Below are 22,649 nucleotides of genomic sequence, written 5' to 3' on the forward strand. Positions count from 1 at the left end.
AGGAATATACCTAAGAAGAGTCCTAAGGGTACTGCCTTTGGAAATGTATAACTCGTAAGTGTATTTTGAATATCCTCTCCACTCAAATGTGAGCAAAAAATGTTTTTATGAGTTTTAAAATTTTTGTCAAAAAATTGCACTAACTTCCTGGGTGATCTCATTCAGCCTCATGGCTTTAAAAACTAAATTATTATCTCCAGCCTGGACCTCTGCCGACTTAGACTCTACGTGATTTTCTAGGCTTCTCAAGCTTAACACATTCAAAGCCAAACTCCTGGTCTCCCCGTGAAACTCAAATAGCAGCTTCATCGGTCCAGGCCAGATTCCTTTTTCTTTTTTCCCTCTCACTCTCACCCTCACCTCACAAGTTTATCAGCACATCATATTTATTTGACTCTTATCTTTAAAACATGAGACTTTTCCCCTTCTCTGCTGCTACTACCCTAGCCCTTCCTAGCTGCTGCTTGTCTTCCCTGGGTGATTGTGCCCCCTGCGCCCCTTGAGGTTGTTCTCAGCGGCCAGAGTGATCTCGGGTAAACAGGAGTCAGATCATGCCTTTCTTTGCTACTCACATCCCTGCTGAAGTGTCATTCGAGTAACTTCATTTCACTCGAGTAAAAGCCAGAGAGAGACCTTTTCCTGACCCACAAGGCCTGCCAGGATCCAGGTCCTCCTCCCACTGCCTCTTCACCTCTGAACTCATCTCTGACCTCTCTCCCCCTCTTGTGCTACTCCTGCCCCTCTGGCCTCCTGTGTCTTGAGTGGGCCTGGCTGGTTCCTGCTTCTGGACCATGGCACTTCTTTCCCCTCTTCAGGAATCGCCTCCCTTCATGTGTCCTTGGCTTTCTCTCTAATGCACCTAGTCAGGGTCAAAGCCCCTCAGAGAGGGCTTCCCTGAACATCTTGTTTAAAATTGCAGTCCTGCCACACTGTCTGTCCCCCTTAGATTTCACACTTAAGATCTCCTCGTTAGGTATGGTGCCTTTTGTTGATGGTCTCTCTCCACTGCTGAGCACATAAGCTCAGGATAAGGGCAGGGGTTTTGTGTTGAGTTTTCTGCTGTTTACCAACACCTGGAGCAATAAGTAGCACGTAATAGGCATTCAGTGACATTTGTTCACTGAGTGGCTGAAGCTTGTAAATCTGAAATGTATTCTAGATTAGATTTTCTTCCTTTTCTTATTTAAAGTATGTTACAATGTGTTTCCTGTTTCACTGGGTTGGGGAGTGATTGACACAGATATTTTCAATGTTTTTGGCTTTCTGACTGGAGAAAAATAGCTTTGAGGGCAGAGTGAGTGTGTTTCTTAAATCTCTCTATGTGAATCATCAGCATGAATGAGTGTAGGAGAAGTTGGTGCCTGTGAAGAGCTGGAGACCCAGGCAGCACAGGCAGCAGGAGTTCCTGTGCAGGCCAGATAGGGTTGAGCTTTGAGACAGCTGTGCTGGCATCCTACTTCATGCCCACTGGCTGCGTTCTGGAGACTGTAAAGTGAGGATGACAACTTCTGTCCAGTTCACTTCATGAGTTGAAAGAATCAAGTGAGGAACTTGCTCTATAAACCTCATGTTGCTATAATAAAGATGCTGTTGTTGTATTGTCTACTTTGTAGATCATTTCTAGCAAATTGAAGTGACAGCTCTCCTTCTCAGTACCATCTGGTTCCTCTCTGGGTCCCTTTCTTTAGCTCTCACATCATTGGTATGTGTTGATCACTGTACACTAAGGCTCAGAATAATTATGATTTGTATGTTAAACGCAGAGGAAAAAATACATTCCCATTGAGCTGTATTTTAGAGCCAAATGTAAATGGTAATTGGATTGACTTTTGCTTATTGTTCATACTTATCTGAAAGTTGGTTATATAAATATGTCAATATATAAATGATATGGTATTATTCATATAATTTAATATATTAATATAACATACAGATAATGTAATGTGTAAATAGACCCAACTTTCAGATAACTCAACATTTATTTTATAAATATACACATATACTGGATTTCGTTTTATGGACATCTTTATTGTTTCTTGAAATTTTAACTTTCTTGCTCACTTTTGGCAGAAACAACTCTATTTTCTTTGTAAATAGAAACAGTGTATGATTTTGCAGTGAGTAGTGTTGAATGTACAATTTGGACTTACTATTTTTTCTCTCTGAGTACTGAAAAAATGTTTTCTACACAGTTTTCTGGAGCAGTTATCTTGTTAACCCCAGGGAGAATGATTTTTTTTCTTAAAGTCATCAGAAGTGTTTCTGTCCGAAACTGCAATTGCAGTGGAGGGGTTTTCCGCCCAAGCTTTTCGTTCTTTTTGGACTCACAGTAGACATTGATGGGTTTTCACGGTCAAAGAGGAACATTTTAACACCGTTAGCTGATAGTTTTTTTTGGTTGTCGTTTGATTTTTGTTTTGAGACGAAGTCTCACTCTGTCTCCCAGGCTGGCGCCATCTTGGCTCATTGCAACCTCCACTTCCTGGGTTCAAACGAATTTCCTGCCTCAACCTCCCAAGTAGCTGGGATAACAGGCGCCCACCACCGCACCCGGCTAATTTTTGTATTTTTAGTAGAGACAGGGTTTTGCCATGTTGGCCAGGCTGGCTTCGAACTCCTGACCGCAGGTGGTCTGCCCGCCTCGGCCTCCCAAAGTGCTGGGATGACAGGCATGAGCCACCGCCCCCGGCCTGATAGTTTTCTTTCTTTCATGATTGGCTTCTTTCATGATTGGCTCGTTCGTGCTCTAAACTTAAGACTTGTCGAGAAAGTAGTACGTCTCTGTATTTTCAGTTGCTAGCACTAGTAGCCTACCAGGACTTGGGAGTTTATGAATATCCATTTAGCAGATGGTTCATCTGGGCAAAATGTTGTAGGCAGTAATAATTTTTCCTTTTCTTGAAATATGTTTAGAAAATAGAAATCCTATTTGAAAGCATGTTTCTTACATAGAAGGAAGTAATCTAGTTTTGTGCTACATGCGTTCCTTCTTCTAATGTAACTTCTGATGTGTGATTGCTCCTTCACCACCTGTCTCCCAAAGACTGTTAATACTTTCTATTTTGCTGAATGTCTAAGGATATTTTGAGAGGCTTATAAGGTCTTTTCCAGTATGAGATTTGACCTAAGAGCTCTGCAGAGAACATATGGTAATTGTTATGGTTTCAGCATGACCAAAGAGAATTTTCTTTTTTCTTTTCTTTTTCTTTTGAGATGGAATCTCTCTCTGTCGCCCAGGCTGGAGTCCAGTGGTGCAATCTCGGCTCATTGCAACCTCTGCCGCCTAAGTTCAAGCGATTCTCCTGCCTCAGCCTCCCTAGTAGCTGGGACTACAGGCGCCCACCACCATGCCCGGCTAATTTTTTGTGTTTTTAGTAGAGAAGGGGTTTCACCGTGTTAGCCAGGATGGTCTCGATCTCCTGACCTTGTGATCTGCCCGCTTCAGCATCCCAGAGTGCTGGGATTACAGGCATGAGCCACCATGCCCAGCTGACCAAAGAGAATGTTTTCTGCATCTGAAGCATGTAACTGCAAACTGATTTGTTTATGGTTGTTGTTAAGAGGACCAATCTTTTGTTTGTTTATATGAACTGTTTCCTTGCTTGCTCTAGGTGCATGAGAAACAGAAGCTTCTTAGATTTATCAGTTGCCTCTTTTTGTTGCATTTGAACGTTGAGAACAAGGACCATGAGTTTTCTCCTCCATTGTGGTTTTAGTTCTAACGGCTGGCACATAGTATTTAGTGAAGATTTGTTGAATAACTGAGATTAGGATATTGGGGAAGATCGTAAGAAAAACACAAAAGATTATTTATTTATAAATTTATTGTTAGGTCTATTCTAAAACTGAAAAAAATTTTTCCTGCTATAAAATATCTGTAAGAACTGTGTTGGGTTGGAGTTTGGGATTCACTTTTCCCATTGCAGACTCTTAAAATCTCGGATTTTCTTCTTGGGTTTATTTTGGGGGGGACTTTATTAGGAATACCATTTATAGTAGAAATTTGGAAGACTGTGAAAACCACTTAATAGTCCCTAAAGATGGAAGGTTGTTTCTGGAAGCTGTTACGTTTTGTTAAGGCAGAGATAATACATTTTCTTTCCTTCCTTCCTTCCTTCCTTCCTTCCTTCCTTCCTTCCTTCCTTCCTTCCTTCCTTCCTTCCTTCTTTTCTTCTCTTCTCTTTCTCTCTTTCTCTCTCTCTCTCTTTCTTTCTTTCTGTCTTGTCTTCCCTTTCCCTTTCCCTTTCCCTTTTCCTTTTCCTTTTCCTTTTCCTTTTCCTTTTCCTTTTCCTTTTCCTTTTCCTTTCCATGGAGTCTGTCTCTTAGACTAGAGTGCAGTGGCGTGATCTTGTCTCACTACAACCTCTCCCTCCTAGGTTCAAGCGATTCTCCTACCTCGGCCTCCCAAGTAGCTGGGACTATAGGCATGTACCACCATGCCCAGCTACTTTTTTGTGTTTAGTGGAGACGGGGTTTCACCACATTGGCTAGGCTGGTCTCAAACTTCTGACCTCACGTGATCCCCCTGCCTTGGCCTCCCAAAGTGCTGGGATGACAGGTGTGAGCCACCATGCCCGGCCATTAATACATCTTTAGAGAGATCATTTTCCTTGGAACATAACTGAAAACGGTAGGATGATAAGATGTGTAAAATGTAGCTGAAGGTGGAAAAATCTTGCTTTGAAGCTCTCACTTTCATTTGAGTTACATATTTTTATTCTTGAAGGAAGTTCTGGGAGTTTATAGAAGTAGCCAGAAAATATGTTTAGAATATAGTGTCCTATGAGATATTCTGAGACATTTTTGATAGCGCTACAAACTAGTACTATTTTTTTCAGGTGGAAATATTTTATTTTATGGTGCAGATGGGATCTCACTTTGTTGCCAAGGTTGGTCTTGAATTCCTGACTTCAAGCAGTCCTTCTGGCTTGGCGTCCCAAAGTGCTGGGGTTACAGGCATGAGCCACAGTGCCTGGCCTGGAAATAATTTTTACTACAGATTCTTTTCTCTTTAAATTAATGTTATGGGTTGTGAAGCTCCTGTTGTATCATAATGCCCATTATGTGTTGTCTGCCAGGGCGTGCTTTGCTTTTTCTTTCAAAAGGAGAAAACATGTAAGGTAGAGGAAGTGTAGTTCACTGTTACACATTCAGATGGTTTTTATTATTGGCGTGGTAGAAAACCGGAAACCATTTGCTGAGACCAAAAACTGCATATTTAAAATTTTAACACTTATCTTAATTTTCTCCTGTGGCTTGTGTGAAGTTTTAGGTGTAAAGCATGAATAAGTAAGAGATTCATTTAACAAAACATTATTTTAGGAAAGAAATATGAAAAAACGTTAAAGTAAAACCATTCTTTTTTCTCTCCTAGCATTTTTGAAACGTTGGGGTTGTTGGAGTGGTTGGATTTTCCTTGGAATTGAGTGAGAAATTCAGAAGACTGAAGCCCAGGCTTACTGTCTACCTTTCACGGAGGCCTAGCCGTGAGAGGACAGAAGAAGGCACGTGGCGAATCATGACAGCGGACAAAGACAAAGACAAAGAGAAAGAGAAGGACCGGGACCGAGACCGGGACCGAGAGAGAGAGAAAAGAGACAAAGCAAGGGAGAGTGAGAATTCCAGGCCACGCCGGAGCTGTACCTTGGAAGGAGGAGCCAAGAATTACGCTGAGAGTGATCACAGTGAAGACGAGGACAATGACAACAATAGTGCCACCGCAGAGGAGTCCACGAAGAAGAACAAGAAGAAACCACCGAAAAAAAAGTCCCGTTATGAAAGGACAGATACCGGCGAGATAACATCCTACATCACTGAAGACGATGTTGTCTACAGACCAGGAGGTAAGGAGTGCTAGCTTTGGGTCTTGCCAGTGTTTGCAGTGGGGGAGTGATCTTAGCATTATGGTGAAATCAATACACTTTGTACACTTTAAGGAAGGCTTGGAATCCAGAAGAGTAGGAAACTTAATTTGGTAAACATGTGACCCACTTTTGGTCAGTTAGGTTTACCCACTTCTTGCTTCTGTCTGCCTTAATTTGGTCTTGTGTCCCGGTTTATGCATTCATGAGTTCTTTCCTTATTTTCCTATGCTGCTTGTTCTCTAACTTGACCATCTGCTTAGTATTTTTTTGTCTTTTGAATTCATCCTTGCTTTTTAATCTTCAATCATAAGTTAGACTGTGGTGACCCTGCAGAACTGACTGCTTGGTGGAGCCAAGTAAACCTTAAGATTCTTGGAAACAGGAAATTTTACCTTGGGACAGGATCGACCAGACTCTATAGAGAGGTACTTTTTAAAAATGGCCTTCAGAAGGCTGGGCATGGTGGCTCACACCTGCAATTCTAGCATGTTGGGAGACTGAGGCGGGTGGATGACCTGAGGTCAGGAGTTCGAGACCAGCCTGACCAACATGATGAAACCCTGTCTCTACTAAAAATACAAAAATTAGCTGGGCTCGGTGGTGTGTACCTCTAATCTCAGCTACTTGGGAGGCTGAGACAGGATAATTGCTTGAACCCAGGAGGCAGAGGTTGCAGTGAGCCAAGATCGTGCCACTGCACTCCAGCCTGGGCGACAGAGCGAGTCTCTGTCTCAAAAAAAAAGGCCTGAAGATCAGAGGTTTATTGCTCCTGCTAACTTCCTTTTCCAAAAATTTGTGCTTCAGGCTCTCTAATCAACGATAATAGAAGAAGTCATCTTACTTGCTTGGTTTTCCAGAAAATGTATTATGGTCATGCCAGTGTATTGTTGGCTTATAGCGTTGTTCAAAAAAGACTCAACTTTTAGATGAGATCAGGGAAACAAGTGAGTCAAAACCTATTGAATACTAGCAAAACCTTTCCTTTTCATTTGATGTATTGTGTGTATTAAAACACCTTTTTTAGGCTGGGCACAGTGTAATCCCAGCACTTTGGGAGGCCAAGACAGAAGGATTGCTTGAGCCCAGGACTTCAAGACCAGCCTGGGCAACACAGTGAGACCCCCATCTCTAAAAAAAATTCTTACAAATTAGCTGGGCGTGGTGGCACACACTTGTAGTCCCAGCTACTCAGGAGGCTGAGGCAGGAGGATCGCTTGAGTCTGGGAGGTCAAGGTTATAGTGAGCCATGATTGCATCACTGCATTCTAGCCTGGGTGACATAGTAAGACCCTGTCTCAAAAAAAAGAAGATACTTTTCTTACAGAAGCCAGTAAAACCTAGGTGAAATCATCTTGTTTGAGTTGCTTTTAGTGTTGAAGAGTGACATGAATTTCGTATGAGATGTAATTAGCAGATTAAAGCTGCCATTTTTATGTCTTTCTGAGAAAGAGATTAAAATACTTCACTGTGTTATGTCCATAATCTGGAACAATCATTTTACTGAGGAATGCTGTTAATGTTTTGAACTTCACATCAAGTTCCAGATTTTCATTCTCCCACACAGGAGTTTTTTAAATTTCAAAATATGTCAGTGGGGCTGAGCGCGGTGGCTTAGGACTGTAATCCCAGCACTTTGAGATGCTGAGACAGGAGGATTGCTTGAGCAATGTGGAGACCAGCCTGGACATCATAGTGAGACTGTTATCTCTACAAAACAGCAAAATATTAGCTGGGAGTGTGATGAGCCTGTAGTCCCAGCTACTTAGGAGGCTGAGGTAGGAGAATCTCTTGTGCTCAGGAGGGCAAGGCTGCAGTAAGCCCTGTTCACATCATAGCACTCCAGCCTGTGCAGCAGAGCAAAACCCTGTCTCCACCCACCCTCTCCCCCCACCCCACCAAAAAAAAAAAAAAAAAAAAAGTCAGTGTTAGAACTTAATACAGACAAATTTGTATTCACAACTACAATTTCTTGGTTGAAGATTAACTGAGACGGTGTTTGTGTGATATAAATTTATCAGAGTGGAGGTTTTAGAGCAGTTAGAAATCTGCTGTAAGGATTAAATGATGTGTGTATGAGTTACAGTACTGTCTGTATTTATCTTTGATTTAGACTCAGCTATTGGGCAATAAGAATTTCTTAGTGACTGAAGAATCTCTCAGAGTTACCACAGATTGCTTGTTTAGGGCATATGCACATCTGAATCATGGGAAAGGAACAGAATGTGTTAACTCTTTTAGATATAGATTCCCTTATGATAACTTCAATATAAGGAAAGATTTATTTATTATCCTTTCTCTTGATAACAATTTAATTGTGGTAATGAAGTTTGGATCATTGTCAAAAGGCAGGCTGCCTTGTGCAGTATTGAATGCTAAATAACCTTTCTCAACATTTACAATATATGGAACGTTACTCTGGTGTCAGTGGGGACATTTCACCAAAAATGGTAGTCAAATATATGTGGAAAATGCTGCCTGTACAGTCTCCCTCATGAGAGAGTCAGAATTAGTGACTCCTAGAAGCCCCACAGTTAAGGAAACCTCTTTAACATGAAAAATACCTGCTATTTTTCCCATTTATGGGACTGTGGTACCATGTTTCTGCTGAGTATCTTCCTGAAAATACAAATCAACCAAAGCAGTCTTGGATCTGGGCACAGTGGCATGTGCTTGTAGTCTCAGCTACTTGTGAGACTGAAGTGGGAGGATCTCTTGAGCACAGGAGGTCAAGGCTGCAGTGCTCTATGACTGTAGTGAAATTTTTACCAATTAGCTGGGTGTGGTGAACTATGATTATAGGAAGTCCTCCTGATATGGTTTGGCTCTGTGTCCACACCAAATGTTACCTTGAATTGTAGTAATCCCCACATGTCAAGGTCAGGACCAGGTGCAGATAATTGAATCATGGGGGCAGTTTACCCATCATGTTGTTGTGATAGTGAGTGTGTTCTCACGGGATCTGATGGTTTTATAAGGGGCCTTTCCACCTTTGCTCAACACCTCTCTCTCTTGCGGTCATGTGAGAAGGATATGTTTGTTTCCCTTTCCACCATAATTATAAGCTTCCTAAGGCCTCCCCAGCCCTGTGGAACTGTGAGTCAATTAAACCTCTGTCCTTTATAAATAACCCAGTCGGAGGCAGTTCTTTATAGCAGCATGAGAACGGACTAATACACCTCCCTTCTTGAGTCTGGAAGAATATGTGTAGGGAGATTGCTAAGGACTTATTTACAGAATGGTTCTTAAAGTGCTTGAGCAGGAACTATGTATTTATGGAGGCTGATAGTGTTTCAGTGAATCTGAAAACCTCTGTGAAATGTGAAAAAGGTGTGCTCTCTCTGGAAGCTAAGTGTGGTATAAAGGATCTATAAAGGCCACACATGGTTTGGAAGATTTCCGTGGCACTCAGAGCAAAACAACTTCACCTGAGGCACCCTTTTGCTTGAGTGGGGGCTGTGCCTTTGCATCCTGCCAGGTCCAGTGGATGTTTGACTATTTGGTAAGGAGACTGTCTTTGACCTTCTCAGTGGTTTCTTTTCTTTTTGGTGATGGATTTGAAGCTAACTGAGTTGGCTGCCTTCTCCAAACAGCTTTTTCTCTAAATGGGTATTTGTTAAATATTGTCTGTTCTTTAGGGTTTCTTAAACTGAAGAATCAGAGGTAGGGTGCTGGGCCAGACAAGGTGGTTCACACCTGTAATCCCAGCACTTTGAGAGTCTGAGGTGGGAGGATCACTTGAGGCCAGGGGTTTAAGGCTGCAGTGAATTACATGCCATTAAATATTACAGCCTGGGTGACAGAGCAAGACTCTGTCTCTTAAAAAAAAAAAAAAGTAGAGTACTGTGATTAGATTCCCAGATGGGGGTTGGGTTTTCTCTTGTCTTTGTTTTGTTTCCTGATTTTTTTTTGACACAGGGTGTTGCTCTGTCATCCAGGCTGTCATTGGTATGATCACGGCTCACTGCAGCCTCGACCTCCCAGGCTCAAGTGATCCTCCTGCCTTGGCCTCCCAAAGTGCTGGGATTATAGACATAAAGCCATTGCACCTGGTCTTTTCCTTTCTTGGTGTAAACTACTACAATAACATCCTTTGTTAGTGATGAAAAACCATTATCCTCACCCACTTGCAGAGATCCTGTGTGCTTAGTTGTATCTTAAAAGCTTAGGATCTATGGAGAATGTTGTAAAGGATATCTTCAGTGGATTACTAGCTTTAAAAAAAAAAAAAGAGACAGAGTCTCACTGTCGCCCAGACTGGAGGTGAGTGGTGTGATCATAATTCGCCACATCCTTGAACTTCTGGGCTCAATTGATTCTCCTGCCTCAGCCTCCTGAGTAGCTAGGACTACAGGTATGCACACACCTGGCCTATTAAAAATTTTTTTTTGTAGAGATGGTGTCTTGCTATGTTACTCAGGCTGGTCTTGAACTCCTGGCCTCAAGTAATCCTCCTGCCTCTGTCTCCCAAAGTCTTGGGGTTACAGGTATGAGCCACTGCATCTGGCCTAATTACTAGTTTTTAAATGGTAGATTTTTTTTTTTTTTTTGGAGACGTAGTCTCACTCTGTTGCCCAGGCTTGAATGCAGTTGTGAGATCTCAACTCACTGCAACCTCCACCTCCTGGGTTCAAGCAAAGCCATTCTCCCTGCTTCAGCCTCCTGAGTAGCGGGATTACAGGCACAGTGGCCCACCATGACCACTCAGCTAATATTTATTATTTATTTTATTTATTTTAATTTTTATTTATTTATTTAGCGATGGAGTCCTCACTCTATCACCCAGCTGGAGGTCAGTGGGCATGATGTTGACTTCACTGCAACCTCCACCTCCCAGGTTCAAGGCGATTCTCCGTCCTCAGCCTTGTCCTAAGGTAGCTGGGGGACTACAGGGATAGCGTGCCACCACATCCTAGCTTAATTTTTTGTACTTTTTAGTAGAGACAGGGTTCACCATGTTGGCTTAGGAGGTACCTCGAAATCTCATTGACTTGTGATTCTGCCCGCCCCAGCCTCCCCAAAGTGCTGGGTTACAGTCGAGCTACTCTCCGGCCTAATTTTTGTATTTTTAGTAGAGACAGGGTTTTACCACGTTTGGCCGGCTTGTCGTCCGAAATCCTGACCCTCAGGTGATCCACCCCTTGGCCCTCCCAAAGTGCTTGGGATTACAAGCTTGAACCACTGGCTTCCAACTGAAATAGATCTTTAATACTCCACTTGTTTCTATGGATATTAAAGCACTAGTAAGATTTTTCAAATATAATTATTTTTTGCTTTCTACATTCTCTGAATTGGTTTTTACTACTCAGAGTAAGCTATAAACATAGGGACTTCTTGAAATGTCGTAAGAATGAATGTAGGCGCAGGGATATTTGAGGGACGATAAAAGTATGGCTTTCATATAATCCAATGCTTTTTTCCCAAGCCCTATATTTAAATTGTTTAGTGTTTTAGAAGCCTGAGATCTACGGAGAAATTGATATATTATTTTAGACTTCTATCACCAAGGTTTATTGCTCATGCATTGTCACAAACCAGGTCTTTTTCCACTTTTGCTTCTAAACTCTTTGATTACCTTAATTTTGTCCTTATGGAAAGCTCCGCATAATGGATTTTTGTTTACTTCTCTGCCCATGTCCCCTCCTGCCTCAGGGCCCTTTGCACTTGCTCTTCTGCTCTCTGTAACACATGAATTCTTATCCTTTCTTCAGCTTCCCACACCAGTGTCATTGCCTTTCTCTCCCCAGGTTAGTCCAAACAAATTTCAATTAATAAATACTATTATAGTCTTTTTTGTGTCTTGTTCTTTCTAGCACTTTACAACAAATAATTTTTTATTTATTAGTGATTAATAAGTCTTTCCTCCTCCCAAAAAAACAGCAAAGTTCTTACTTTCCCACTCATCATTGAATTCCTGCCGTCTACTGACAAATAGTGTACACATAGTGTGTAATTCCATAATATATAACATTTTTTCCTTTTTTTTTTTTTTTTTTTTTGAGAATGGAGTCTTGCTCGTCACCGCCAGGGCTGGTGTGCAGTGTGCCATCTCAGCTCACTGCAACCTCATGCCTCCTAGGTTCAAGTGGATTCCCTACCATCATCCTTCCCAAACGTGGAATGGGATTAAAGGCGTGTGGCACCAGGCCGTCAGCTAATTTTGGTGTTTTTAAGTAGAGTCCGGGGTTTCACATGTTGGCTCATGGTGGTCTCGAAACTCCTTGACCTCAAGTGACTGGCCCCACCCGGATCATCGCCAAACTGCTGGGTTACAGGCGAGAGCCACCGTGCCCAGCCTGTTATTCCCGTAATATTTGTTGAATAAAGAATTTCTTAGAAAACATTAAAAAAATTATTGACTCAATTGATGATGTTAAAATATAGAATAAGGCTTCCGGAAGTCTGTTTGTATTACTTCCAATGAAGATGTTAACAGTCCTGTTTAAAAATAAAACCAAAACCAAAAACTTGTGGGGCTCTATTGTATATTGTCCTTGAGTCAGATCTAACTTCTTTGTTTGTCTGTCAACCATTACTCCTGTTTTGAGATGGCTGTCAAAACGGTGTCAAATTGATTATTACAACAGCTGTGTGCAGCCAGTTTTCTCCTTCTGGGCTTCTTTAGCATAGGATTATTGATTTCATCGGAGTTGCTGTAGGTGGCATATTAATTCTTTCTACTGTTTTCTGTAAGGTTCTAGGAAATTGATTCCTTTATTTCTGGTGTAAATGGTAGAACTGGTTAAAAAATTAAATTTCATATTTATTGTGAGTTTTTTTTTTTTTAAAAATCTTGGCATATTGGTATGCTTTGCTATTTGGATAATGAAAATTTTTTTTTTTTTTAAAAGTAAATGTATTAAGCTGGTTCTCTCATTCTTTAATATTATTGTCGTATAACATGACTAATGTTTGTTTGATTGTCCAGTTTACCCCCTAGATTTATAAGTCTAACACTATGTGTTCCTTCTAGCTTTCATGAACAAAGTGCAAAATATGTATTTATGTAGATAAGTTTGTGGTTTGTGAAATCTTAGGTGATACAAAATATTTGACCCTTTTATTTGCCAATTTTGAGGAAAAATGTCCTGGAAACAAGAAATGTTTGCTTTGATCACTTAAGTGTTATTTTCTTTTGATGCAAATGGAATTTAAGCTGGAAAAAATTCAAACTAGGCAAAATGAAACCTGAGGATCTAGTTTGAATAAAAATGAAATATACGTATTTCTAAAATCTATTTAAAGTAAATGACTATAGGTCAGGTGCAGTGGCTCACATCTATAATCCTAGAACTTTGGGAGGTAGAGGTAGGTAGGTGGATTGAGCCCAGGAGTTGGAGACCAGCTTGGGCAACATGGCGAAACCTCGTCTCTACTCAAAATACAAAAATTAGCCGGGCTTGGTGGTGTGCTCCTGTAGTCCCAGCTCCTTGGGTGGCTGCAGTGGGAGGATCCCTTAAGCACTGAAGGTCGAGGCTGCAGTGAGCAGTGATTGCACCACTGCACTCCAGCCTGGGTTACAGAGTGAGACCTCATCGCAAAAACAAATAAATGATTTCAAGCATAATGTTGAATGGACACAGAAGAGCATAATACTGTATAATTCCTTTTATAGAAAATTTTAAAACAGCCACAACTAATCTTTGGTGTTTGAAGTCAGGAGAGAGATTGCCCTGTGGGTATGGGGTACAGAACATTAAGAGGACCCCCAAGTTCTGGTCATGTTATGTTTTATGGTACTGGTTACACTTATTTGTTCTTTGAAAATTTACTGCATTTTGCACTTCTCTGTATATGTATTATACTTCAGTAAAAAGTTTGCCTTAAAAGTAAAGATAACATGAAACTATTTTCTAAATGGAAAATTTCCATTGAATGAAGTTACTGTTTAAAGTGGGGAGGGAGTCCTCAGTGTTTTAACAAATGGTCCTAACATTTAGCTACTGCTTCTTCACTGAGGGGTTGGTCTGTGGTGGCTTAAAGTGGTGTCACATCCTTAGTTCCCTGAATCATGGAAAGCTTCTTTAAGGCAATTAATTACTCAGACAAATATTGCCTTCCCAAAATAAAACCAAGATCTGACATTTGGTGTTCCAGGATATATATAAAAGCTCATTTGATCTGTAACTTTTTGTTTGCATCTCTTAATATTTAGAAGAAGTTTAGGTATTAATAGATGTGACATGCAAATGAAGGTGTCTTCTTGAGACGTTCGTGTTTTGTGGTGGGGTAGAAGTTTTATTGATAATGGCAAGAATATTTTTGTGTAACATAGCATAAAGGCATCTTTAGGCAGAGCTTAATGTTGTTCTCAGACCAGTGACAAATTCAGTTGCACTTATTAGACCTATTATTAATCTGCTTAAAGCTTTTCAGTGTATTCCCTGTTCACCAGCAGATTCGTTCCCAGAACCTGGCACTCCAGACCCTCTGTGACCTAATTGCCTATCTGTGCAATCATCTTTAATGTTATTTAATCAACATTAATCTTATTTGGGAGGAAACACAATGAGGCTGTGTTTTAGTTTGTTAGGGATGCTGTGGTATGGTCTAACAAATGGGAGTGGCTTAAACAGCAGAGGTGGGTTGGCTCACAGTTCTGGAGGCCACACATCCAAGAGCAAGGTGTTGGCAGGATCGTGTTACCTCTTTTTCTTTTCTTTTTGAGACAGGGTTGCCCAGGCTGGTGTGTTACGGCACGATCATTGCTCACTGCAGCCTCAGTCTCCTGCCTCAGCCTCCTGAGTAGCAGGGACTATAGGCGTGCATCACCATGTCTGGCTAATTGTATTTTTTGTAGAGACAAGATTTGCCATGTTACCCAGGCAACCCTTGAACTCCTTGGCTCGCGCTGTCCGCCCACCTTGGCCTCCCGAAGTGCTGGGATTTCAGGCATGAGCCACTGCACCTGGCCTCATGTTACCTCTGAAGGCACCAGGGAAGGTTCTGTTTCAAGCCTCTGTCCTCGCTTACAGCAGTTTGCTGCTTTGTGGCGGCGTAGTGGTGATCTTTCATAGCATTCTCTTTGTGTACGTGTCTCTGTGTCTATCTACATTTTTCCTTTTTATAAGGATGCCAGTTATATTGGATTAGGGCGCACCTTACTTCATCTTAACAAATCACACCTACAGTGTAATTGTATCTTCATATGTCCTTATTTTAGTTGCATTGGCAATGATGACCCTGTGTTTTGTTTTTTTTTTTGAGTGGCAGGGAAAGGGTCTCACTCTGTTGTCCAGGCTGCAGTGCAGTGACATGAACACGGCTTACTGTAGCTTTGAACTCCCGGGCTCAAGTGATCCTCCTGCCTCAGCCTCTCAAGTAGCTGGAACTACAGGTGTACACCACTGTACCCAGCTAGTTTCTAAATGTTTTTTAGAGAAGGGATCTTGTTTTGTTGTCTAGGCTGGTCTTGAACTCCTGGCCTCAAGCCATCATCTTGCCTCAGCATCTCAAAATGTTGAGATTATGGGCATGAGTCGCTGTGTCTGGCCTTACCTGTTCTTTAATAAGGTCACATTCTGAGCTATTGGGAGTAAAGACTTCACCATAAGAATTTTGGGAAGGACAAACTCATCCTGTAACAGGCAGGAAGAGCTTTGTTGTTAGGTAGACTCAGGTTTAAGTGATTCACATTTGAGTGACATCTTCAGTTCTCTTAGTTGTGTGTCTTTGGAACAATAGGGAAAATGTAGTTCTTATTTTCAGTCACATTACAGTGAACTTTTAATTGTGGATTACATTAACTTTTAATTACTTCTGTTTCTGTAGAAATTTTATTTCATCTTTTAGGCGATTGCCTTTTCGTGTGTATTAGGAAGTTACTCAAATTCCACGTATGTGAAAGACAGTTCTTTAGCACATAAAAACTTACTACTTCGTAGGGATAGAGGAAAGAGAAAATACTAAAGTTATTCTAATTAGAGAAATGAGAAGTGATATTTTAGACAAATTAATCATACCTTTTTTGATTTTATAGGGAAAGGATCATTAAGTATCATGAAACCTGTACTGTAGTTGTTCTCTGCTCCAAGCATTGGCCACAGATTGGCATCCCACGGGAGTTGGTTAGAAATGCAGAATCTCAGATTCCACCCCCAGTCTGCTGAATCAGAATCCATGTTTTATATAATAAGATGCCCAGGTGATTTAAACACGTTTAGGTTCGAGAGTCACTGATCACTCATTAGTGCTTCCCAGTCTTTTCCAAGCTAATACGCAGCTAGAAAATGAGTCCATTGCCTTGAGTCTGAGAGGATTAGTACCCAGCATGCTTGTCACTTACTTGTGGCAGACTAGAAATTAGGCAGATCAAAAATTAAAGAGAAAAAATACGTGATTTCATGGCTTGAGATTTTGATGTTAAATACAGTGCATGCAGTCCAAGAAGAACAGAGATGGCTGCAGAATTACATTCTGGCCAAATGATTGGGAATAATTTGGATCTTCTAAAGTGCCTGATTTCAAAGGGCACTGTGAACTTGGCTGTAAATAGTAAGGGAGCTACAACATGGATGACAACTGGTTTTAAAGCACCTTCTATCTACTGGGTTTGCTTTGAGCATGTAGTTTCTGGTCCTTAGAAAATTCCTATGCAAACTAGACGTTGTTTCCCCGCTGTACAGATGAGAAAACAAAGACTTGGAGGCCAAGGTCACACAGCTGGTTTGTAAAATGGTATGGGCTTGTGAGAATTGGTTAAAGCCAAGAATGAATGGACATTTGCATAAAATCCTGAAGAGAATACAAAAAACAAATACACCTGTGTTGAAGGAAAAAGAAGAGATAGACCGATGTCTTCTAAAATGCAAGTGATATAAGTACTTTGCTCTTTTTCTCTTTTTTCCTTTTACTCCTAAGATTATTTATAGCTTTCCTGTTTCCAAAAATAGTGTGTCTAGTCGGGCACAGTGGCGAGCATCTGTAGCGCCACCTACTCAGGAGACTGAGGTGGCAGAATCACTTGAGCCCAGGAGTTTGAGGCTAGCCTAGGCAGCATCGTCCATAAGGAAACTATTGGAAGTAAGCTGAGAAGGTGAGAGGTAAATTGTTCAAGAATATATAGGCTAATGGTGATTACTGGATTTTGAACCCTTAGCAACTGAAAGAGAAATACACATTTTCTATGATCTAATAAAAAGCATGTTGTATGCATGAAAAGGTTTTTGAATGTATGTAAGGTGGTGTACATTGATCACGTAACACAAAAGGCAATTTGTTGTTAGAGTAACTCACATGATTACAGGCTTCCTGTCCTGCATAATGGTTGGGAAGCTGGAAAAAAGTCTCCGAGACCTACTTGAAATGAGAGCATTCAGATGCTTGATTGGTGGGAACCACTGACTGTTCCAGCCAGATGCTGTAACTGGAATGGGGGCCCTTCAGCATCTTCCTTCCCTTGCTGTCACTCAGCTCAAGATTCACAGTGCCAGAAGAGTAACTATAGTATGTCTGCCTTGAATTGCATGCACATGTCTTGTATAAAAAAAGACAGAAACCTGGCTTGATTGCTTTCCCAAGCCTGCACATGGCGGGGCTAAAGTTATTCCCCGCAATGAGATTGGGAATTAGTTTGATGGGGGAAATAGATGTGGGCTGGCCGTGAGACCTCGTTATTGCATATGGATATTTAGCAATAGTTTGTTTTGCTTTGTGCGTGATAGGTAAGTAAATAGGAGAGTGATGTCAATAAAATGTGCAGTTTATGCTGGTTCATGTGCAACTTTTGCTAGGCAAGAGGAGTGTGACCAGAGGGAATAGAATTATAACATATACTTTAATGGTATAATGCAGGATTGTATTTTAGCAGGAAAGGAAAAAAATAGGTGAGAATTTAAACTTTCAGTTTGGCTGTTGCACCAGCAGGAGCTTTCTCATTTCTATTGAAAATGAAATGAAAAATGAGCACCTGTCCACTGGGGTTCTCTCCCCAGAGAGGCACATGCTAACATTATGCTCTCTGGCAGGTTGCCCTGCCTGCTGTGCTCACCTTCACAAAAAACCCCAGATTTCTGCATTGTTTTGGTGCCTTCAAGCCAGCATCTGTTGTTTTTGTGTATTTTCAATATCACCTATGGCAGCATGCAGCCGCTCTTGGGTACCTGCCTGGGTTTCTCATTTCTTAAATATTGATTTTTCACAAAATAGCCATCTGATTTCAGAGTTGCATGGGGTTTGAGTAGTCTGCTTTTTACCCTGTATTTTATGTAAGTCTTTTATTTTAGTGAACATTTTGCTGAATATGTGGTCTTCCCAGTAACATACATTGTGTTATAGCAGAAATGTCTACATAAGAAGCACTGAACAAAAGTGTGTTCAAAAACTGTGTTCCAAAGGAAGCAGAAATGTTCTTTTTTTTTTTGAGACGGAGTCTAGCTTTGTCGCCCAGGCTGGAGTGCAGTGGCGCAATCTCGGCTCACTGCAAGCTCCACCTCCTGGGTTTACGCCATTCTCCTGCCTCAGCCTCCCGAGTAGCTGGGACTACAGGTGCCCGCCATCTCGCCCGGCTAGTTTTTTGTATTTTTTTAGTAGAGATGGGGTTTCACCGTGTAGACCAGGATGGTCTTGATCTCCTGACCTCGTGATCCACCCGTCTCGGCCTCCCAAAGTGCTGGGATTACAGGCTTGAGCCACCGCGCCTGGCCCAGAAATCTTCTTTAGGTGGCTGTTTAAAAATCATGCTTCGTAATGAGCAAAAACATGTTGAAAGGTCAATCTTTGAAGGTGTTTTTATGAGCAATTAATGGTCAGATTCAGGAATGCAGCCTGGTGATGATCTACTCATGGATCCCACTCTTCTACGTCTTCACTTTCCACCTTCCTGGGGCCAGTTGATCCAGCAATTGTTTTAGCCCACTAGGATTTTAAATTCTTGGATCCCTGCACCTTTCACAATCACTCACACCCATGACGTCTTCCATTTCCATTTCTGTTGTGTGTCTTTTTCCCTGCTGGTTGGTTCCAGCAGGACAGGGATCTTCTCCCCGATGTATCCCAGGTACTTGGAAAAGTGTCTGGCACATTCTAGGCACTTAGTCATTCCCTTTCCCTAGATACCTATTACCATAGGCAGAATTAGCTGCTAGGTTTGAGTGCTTAGCTCTGGGTGCCTCTCTTGGGTAGCATTGTCTCAGCTGTGCTTCCTTTAGCAGTTGAGTAGGAGACACGTGCACAGAGCAGTTGATGGGAGGACTTTTTGGGAAGAGTCCTTAAGATTGATATTTATATGCAGAAACGACTGTCCAGAAAGTTTACCTTGGTTTAAAAAAATTGATATTCAATTTGTTAAAGTTGCAAATTGAAGGACACTGTTCTACTTTGTAAAAAATTCAGCTTATAAATCTCATTTATAAGTTATACATTTTAATCACTTTTAAGGGATTTTGAATTACAAATTAGTCTTGTTTATAAACTCATTAATATCTTTAAGCTTGCCTTTACTAATTTAATATTTGTTTTCTATTTTTAAAAAGTCTATTAACACAAACCTCAAGTCCTTAACTCTTCTTATAAGTTAATTAGACTTATAAATGAAACAACCCTAAAAAATTCTCTTAGATGTTTCAGTGTTGTGTGTAAACTTCCTTAGATTCCATCTTGACCACAAATCGGAATCCATTCCACAGAGGGAGAAAGGACGGCATAATCCAGCGCCGCACTGCTGGCGGGTTAACGGGGAGTGGAGGGCGGCCTCTGCGCTGTTGTCTTTCCATGGGCAGAATGGGGATAAGAGTGCCTGCCTCCAGAATTGTGATGGGGATTAAATAAGTATATATCCAAGCACATAGGTGCGGGGCCCAGAAAGGGCCAATCTTATATTAAAATCTTTGTTAAATGTTACTGTTTTACATTGGGATTACAAGGCCAGTTTGTAACAGACCAAATTCTTTCAACTATAAAATGATTAAAAATATAAAATATATTCCTGATTTTTTTTTGACCCCCAAAATGTTAATATGATACTTTTGATTCTGTTAAATCCTTCTGCACTTTTCTAAATCTTCACAGGGATAAAAGATGCATATTAAGTTAAGGAAGTGAACTGCCACCCTAGTTAATTTGATTACTTAATTTTTAATCCTCCATGGTTTGAAAGATAGTTGCTAAGTCTCCATTATCAAAACTCCAAAAGCATGGCCCCTGGCCTCACGTGATCTAATTCTGAATGAGGAAAGACAGTGAATTAGTTAAGGTGTCGCCATTATAAACTAGGGTGAATCATGAATATTTTCAGAGATGTTACTGCCTCACAGTTGTGTGATATGTTCTGGGAGTCTTATTGGTTGGTTGTAAAAGCAAGCTGACAGCCTTCAGAAGACCTTCTTTGTTCAGCACAGAACCTGGAGGTACTTGATTAATTCAGTAGCGTGTGGAGAGACGACAGTGGTGCAAGGAGTTCTTTGGTTTGACTCTCCAAGCCAGATACTAAAATCAGTCTGGTGGACTGTGACAGAGTTCCAATCCCAGTGCAGCAAGATTTATATTTACCTAGAATCTAATTGGACTGAGATTTCCTGCAGTTATATAAAATCCTCTGCCCTTTTGCTTAGTGAGCAAGCATTTGAACTCCTAAGCTCTGGAGATTTAGCTTTAGCTGGCTCAATTAATTGTTAAATGTTCCCCTTATTATGATTATACTTTGATGCCTGACTTTTAGTAGCTAAGAAAATTGCTGAAAGAGTTGTTTAATCTGTTATACTCTATCAGTTTTGTAAAAAGCTCTTTAAAGGGAAACAATTTTCATTTGAAGTGGCGTGGTGGTATTTGAGTTGGATAACGTAATTTAAATGGAAATGCAGGAATTTGGCTCTTTTCTTGACAGAGATTGGCTTGTATTTGACATTGACCCATGTGTTTGTCATCTTTCCAGATATTGCCTTCTATTTATTCTGACAGCTTCACCAGCTGAGAAAACCAGACTTTCCAAAATTGAAAATATTGTCTATGAATTTCAAGATGGAGCACTGTATTTTGTTTGTTAAATTACTTTAAAATGTATGTGGACAAGAGTGATTTGTTGCTTTAAAAAGTTTTAAATACTGCAGAATAGATGGCTGTGTGCATGAGTTTTGCTTTGGAGCTGCGTGAGTACCCTAAATACTAGAAAGAGTGAGGATGAATGTGTTTTACTCCTTCCTTAGTATTAGTCTGAGTTTTATAATGCATATTGTAAGTACCAGAGATAGATGGGAGAAGGTAAGTTAGTCACTTCATTCTTTTAAGTGAATGCCTAAATACCTGGAAATGGATAAATTTCTAGTCGCTTTACCAAGTCTATTGAATTCATACATAATGACTATTTGTCATTATATATGCATTAAATATCTAGTACCTTTAAATCTTTTTCATTATTTCACCATTAAAAATGTACTCTAATTAGGCAGCATGGTGTATGTTACGTACAAAAGATACTCCACCATTGTTCACTCATTTAACCCCTAAATGTGTTTTCTGACCTATATCTCTAGATTTCCCTATTCAGTTATCTTTGCAAGGAATGCCTTTTTAATTATGTACAGTGTGATAGTGTAATGTGTAAAATGTATAAACCAAACTTGAAAAGGCAGCGATACAGTTTTATATCCCTTTGAAGGCTGCAGGCATTGTTCTGGCTTTCTTTGTGTGTTGGACAGATGTTGATACTTAACAGATGGAATGTTAGTGTCTCACTGTAGACTGATCAATAGAGATTCATATAGTTTAAAAAAAATGATGGGAGGGGAGCTTTGATTATAGTTATACCTCTCTTTTAGAAAGGGAAGGTAGAGTGAGTTTATGATACAGATTTTTAACATAATTTCAATATGTTTTTTTTTTTTTTTTTGAGACAGGGTCTTACTCTGTCACCCAGATTGGAGTGCAGTGGCCCAATCTCGGCTCACTGCACCCTCTGCTTCCGAGGCTCCAGCAGTCCTCCCCACTTTAGCCTCTCAAGTAGCTGGGATCACAGGTGCATATCACCACGCCTAGCTGTGCTTTTTATTCTTAATTTTTACTTTAACGTTTTAATTTGGGATCTATTTGTAAAGCTCTGTATAACTTGGCTCTAAGGCAGGCTGTCATTATTGTTAGATAATATGTAGTTTTTAGACTTTACTTGTCCTGGCCATCCCATTGTGCGGGTATTATAAAACATAGCTACTGTGCAGTTACCAAATTGATTGTGGCAGTGTTAGTAATACTGTGTATAATTAAAATTTCCCTTTTTAGTAGAGGGAAAGGAAACGTCACAAAAAGGTCTCACCTAGTATGTTGTATTTTTACATCCTCAGAACAGTTTAGCTGAAAAGTAGTGGCTTAATTACCACCATTTCACAGCATAGAAATTCACATAAGGTTTTGAAGTTTGCATTTGATAATTACTCTGTTAGCACTCAGACTTGGGGAAATGCTATTTCTTCCTTGCAAGGAGTTCTGTAACTCAGTTTCTAACTAGACAATGGAGACTTGATTTCCAGTTTGTTCTCTGGACTGGCTGGAAGATATTTGGATGAGGAAAAACTCGGAGCTATCTTTCAGGGTTATAAACCAGAATGATTTTGAAGTCTGCAGCAGCTATCCCCAAAATAGATATTTGGCATCATGGACTGCAAGCTTTTTAAAGATTGCGTTTGGCATTTAGGTCAGGATTGGTGGAGGCTGGCTGTTGTAGAGACCATCAGTTTTGTCATATGTTTTACTTCTATTATCTCCCAGTTGTCAGGATTCTAAGTGCTGTGGCATCTGATACATGAACATAACGGATTTCCAACACCCTTTTCAGTGTTGTTTCTCTAACTTAGCTTCTGT

The 22,649-nt window shown here is 40.6% G+C and overlaps 1 protein-coding gene across 4 annotated transcripts in view; it reads left to right on the plus strand.

The window, feature by feature from the left end:
• Positions 1 to 22,649, plus strand: part of RERE (arginine-glutamic acid dipeptide repeats) — a 492,528-nt gene that overhangs the window by 163,189 nt on the left and 306,690 nt on the right. For all 4 annotated transcript variants that reach the window (XM_017856041.1, XM_017856039.1, XM_017856042.1 and 1 more), the window contains one exon: positions 5,375 to 5,843. In XM_017856041.1, the coding sequence (XP_017711530.1) occupies positions 5,519 to 5,843 (325 nt within the window). In that variant the 5' untranslated portion in view covers positions 5,375 to 5,518. The remainder of the gene's footprint in view (positions 1 to 5,374; positions 5,844 to 22,649) is intronic.

This window comes from Rhinopithecus bieti, unplaced genomic scaffold (assembly GCF_001698545.2).
Source record: "Rhinopithecus bieti isolate Rb0 unplaced genomic scaffold, ASM169854v2 scaffold_40368, whole genome shotgun sequence".
Lineage (NCBI taxonomy): Eukaryota > Metazoa > Chordata > Mammalia > Primates > Cercopithecidae > Rhinopithecus > Rhinopithecus bieti.